This window comes from Otolemur garnettii, unplaced genomic scaffold (assembly GCF_000181295.1).
Source record: "Otolemur garnettii isolate 467f Iridium unplaced genomic scaffold, OtoGar3 scaffold00060, whole genome shotgun sequence".
NCBI classification, from domain to species: Eukaryota; Metazoa; Chordata; class Mammalia; order Primates; family Galagidae; genus Otolemur; species Otolemur garnettii.
The window spans coordinates 787,765-791,937 of NW_003852455.1; the positions used below are offsets into that span (position 1 = coordinate 787,765).

General features: G+C 40.1%; 1 protein-coding gene and 1 pseudogene across 2 annotated transcripts in view; one reads left to right on the forward strand and one right to left on the reverse strand.

Moving 5' to 3' along the window:
- Positions 1-249, reverse strand: part of LOC111726288 — a 1,213-nt pseudogene extending 964 nt beyond the window's left edge. Inside the window, exon 1 of the transcript XR_002774096.1 lies at positions 230-249. The product of XR_002774096.1 is annotated as a 40S ribosomal protein S24 pseudogene (transcript). The remainder of the gene's footprint in view (positions 1-229) is intronic.
- Positions 1-4,173, forward strand: part of PAK2 (p21 (RAC1) activated kinase 2) — a 104,365-nt gene that overhangs the window by 45,576 nt on the left and 54,616 nt on the right. Inside the window, exon 2 of the mRNA XM_003792673.3 lies at positions 825-1,032. Within this exon, the coding sequence (XP_003792721.1) occupies positions 846-1,032 (187 nt within the window). The 5' untranslated portion in view covers positions 825-845. The remainder of the gene's footprint in view (positions 1-824; positions 1,033-4,173) is intronic.

A 4,173-nucleotide genomic window follows, 5' to 3' on the forward strand; every position in this document is an offset into this window, starting at 1 on the left:
GGTCCCAGCAACTTAGGAGGCAGAGGCAGGAGACTTGCTTGAGCCCAGGAGTTGGAGGTTGCTGTGAGCTATGCTACGGCACTCTACCCAGGGGGACAGCTTGTGGCTCTGTCTCAAAAAACAAAACAAAACAAAGTTGAAATTTCAACTGAATTAACCATGTGGATAAGAGAGGTTGACTGGATAGGGAATTATAATGTCACAGAATCTTGGAGGCTTGTGGCCACACTCTGGATTTGATTTTGTCATTATACCCAGATTAAACTTTATGTGACTACAAAAGAGATGAATGTGTGTAAATTAGAATGTCAAATTTACAGAGAGACCAAATATTGCATTGTTAGCACGGTATGTGAAGGCTAAGTTGTAACCAGAAGGCTGCTATGGGATCTGATTAGAGGGGTATTGTTGATAGGTTTAATAGCCAGCCCTCCATTTGATTAACTGGTGGGAACATAATCTCTTTTTGGAATTCTTTTAAGATTCTATGTTGTTCATCTTTGGTTAGACTAGCCTCTTAGAATCTATTGATTAAGATGTATGTTATTCTGATCATGCTTTCCCTTGGCTTTTTAAACTTTCCCTTAGGTAACCATTTATTAACTTTGTTAGGGGAGATTACTTTTGTTGATAACCAGTTATCAACATTGATTTTTCTAGATTTTGGAAAAATTGATATTTCTAGATTTTGCAACTGTCATTCTAAATGAGTAACATTCTCTAATTTAGAGTTGTGGCAGGGGGTAGTTAGTACTGTTTCTGTGTTTGTAATGTTTATCTTGTTAATTGTGTTTTTCTTTTTTTTTTTTTTTTGCCTGTTTCAGGTCATTTCATAATTCTGAATCATGTCTGATAACGGAGAACTGGAAGACAAGCCTCCAGCACCGCCTGTGCGAATGAGCAGTACCATTTTCAGCACTGGAGGCAAGGACACTTTGTCAGCCAATCACAGCTTGAAACCTTTGCCCTCTGTTCCAGAGGAAAAAAAGCCCAGGAATAAAATCATCTCCATATTCTCAGGCACTGAGAAAGGTAAATAGCTCTTATGGGTTTCTGAGTCCTAGTTATTAGTTTATAGCAGCCCATGCTAATATCTTTTGTGGTAAGAATAATAAAATATAGTCAAGAAGACAACTGATATTAATATTTAGGCACTATTTTTAAAAAGAGTGAAACCATAAAGTTGTTACTCATCCTACTTGTTATTATAGCCAATAAATTTCTGTAACTCTTTTATTTTTTTTGAGAACTTGGCTAGTTTATTGCTTCCTGACCTTAATAGGATTTGTGATATTTGGGGAAGAACTGCTGTTATTAGAATGGAGAGTTCCCTGTCCGATATCCCTAGAGCCAGCAGTATTTTGGAATTAAGAATTTTTCTGGCTCGGCGCCTATAGCTCAACCGGCTAAGGCGCCAGCCACGTACACCTAAGGTGGCGGGTTCGAATCCCCAGCCCGGACCCGCCAAACAACTACGGCTGCAACCAAAAAAAAAAAAAAATAGCCGGGCGTTGTGGTGGGCGCCTGTGGTCCCAGCTACTTGGGAGGCAGAGGCAGGAGACTCGCTTGAGCCCAGGAGTTGGAGGTTGCTGTGAGCTGTAATGCCATGGCACTCTACCTAGGGGGACAGCTGGAGGCTCTGTCTCAAAAAAAAAAAGAATTTTTCTGATTTTTGAATAGTAAATACTATCTTTTTATGATGTATCCTATAATGCCCTCAGAAATATCAGAAGCAGCCTCAGTAATCAACATATTGATGTATCGTCAATAAAATATGGTCAAGTCCAGAGTTTCTTAGCCTCAGCACTATTGACATTTTGGGGCCAAATAATTTGTGGCAGGGAGTTGTCTCTGCACATTAATGGCATTTCTAACTTTTACCCACTAGATGTCAGTAGCGCCTTTCATCCAGTTTTGACAACCCAAAATGTCTCTAGGCATTGCCACATAACACCCTTAGGGCAAAATCACCCCCAGTTAAGAACCACCAGTCTATTCAAACAAAAGTGGGATAAAGACTATAAATAGTCTCGTATAGTTTGAAGTCACTCAATTAGTTTTGGTGTTGAAATTAAGGAAAACTCTTGGTTTTCAGAGTTTTTTGAATTTTTAGAATTTGATAAGGGATTATGAACACTATTGGATATTAGAGTAAGGGTAAGAGATTCATTTGTTCACCCACATTAAGCATGGTAATATGACTGATAGCTGGTAATCAGCATAAGCAGAGATAAAGGTATATCCCCTGATTCTACACAAAGAGGTAAACCCAAGTGAAAGAAGAATGGTGCTTTGTATGTAATGATATTTAATACACATTCAACTTGACATTATATGATAAGTAATCAGTGAAAATTTGACTTAGTATTAATAAAGAATTGAGTCCTGGATAGTTTAGATTTGTAGACAGGATATAATCATTGAATAGTTGAAAACCTGTCTGTTCATTTTAGTGCGTACCACTTATTTGTATTATAATTTCACAGTTTTTTCCAGATAGAGTCTTACTCTCTCCCCTAAGCCAGAGTGCAATGGTATAATTACTACCTAACTGTAGCTTCAAACTTAAGAACTCATCTGTGGTACTAGGCCTGGCTAAATATTTTTGTTTTATGTAGAGATCGGGGTCTTGGTGTGTTGCTCAGACTGATCTTGAACTCTATTTTTTTGAGACAGAGTCTCAAACTGTTGCCCTGGGTAGAGTGCCATGGCATCACTGCTCACAGCAACCTCAAACTCTTGGGCTTAAGCAATTCCCTTGCCTCAGTCTCCCAAGTAGCTGGGACTATAGGCACCCTCCACAACACCCTGGCTATATTTTTGTTGTAGTTGTCATTGTTGTGTAGCTGGCCCAGGCTGGGTTTGAACCCACCAGCCCCGGTGTATGTGGCCAGTGCCCTAACCACTGAGCGACAGGCACTGAGCCTTGGGTAATTTTATTTTGAGGTACATCTTAAGTCAGGATGTATGAGTGGGAAGGTGAAGAAGTATATGTGTTGGAGAGTGCCAAATCCTCATCTTCCATTCTAGTAAATTTAAAATGGAAATACCTAAAATTGGCAATGTAAACAGTATATTTAAACTTATGGAGGTTAGAAAAATAATGATGGTAATCAGTAGTAGAAGAATTTGCTAAAAAAGGTTGAAATTACTTACCTATGGAGCGTCAGAGTCCAAGGTGGGGTAGGTGAAATAAAACATATGTGAGGACAGCATTGGAAAGTAGAATAGAATACCATAAAATGAAATGAAACAAAAGAGAAAGCAGAGACAGTCTAGTACTTGACTTAGGGTTAATGGAAGGATTTATAAGCTAAATTGAACATGTATTTACATAATGCAAAAGAGCACATCCATCCCTCTGATGGTTTTGAGGATCTTCCATTTTGATCTTTTTTTAAGCCCTTCCTTCCATTACTTTCTCTTAGATTTATCAGCTAACTCAAAGTCTCCACTACCCCTACCAAAAGGAGAATGAGGGTACTGTTTCTTAGGGATGGCTTTAATTCCATTTAGATTTATCAGTTCTTCATTTTTTTTCTTTTGAGACAGAGTCTCAAGCTGTTGCCCTGAGTAGAGTGCTTGACGTCACAGCTCACAGCAACCTCAAACTCTTGGGCTTAAGCAGTTCTCTTGTCTCAGCCTCTGAAGTAGCTGGGACTACAGGTGCCCACCACAACGCCCAGCTATTTTTTGGTTGTAGTTGTCATAGTTTGGCGGGCCCAGGCTAGATTCGAACCTGCCAGCTCTGGTGTACATGGCTGGCTGCCTTGCCACTGAGTTACAGGCACCGAGCCCAGTTCTTCGTATCTATACTTAATGTCCATTCAGTTTTTGTTGGTGAGTTCTGAAGTCTTTCCCCTCCCCCCATGCCTTGCTTTTTTTGTTTGTTTGTTTTTTGAGACAGAATCTTACTTTTTCGACCTCGGTAGAGTGCTGTGGTGTCACCACTCAATCCACTTGCCTCCACATCCCAAGTGGCTCATTAAAAGTGTGAGTCGCTGTGCCTGGCCCTCTTTGTTCTCTTGTTATTACAGTTAAGATCTGACATCATCTAACAATGATGGCTGCAACCAAAAAATAGCTGGGTGTTGTGGCAGGTGCCTATAACCCTAGCTACTAGGGAGGCAGAGGCAGGAGACTCACTTGAGCCCAGGAGTTGGAGGTTGCTGT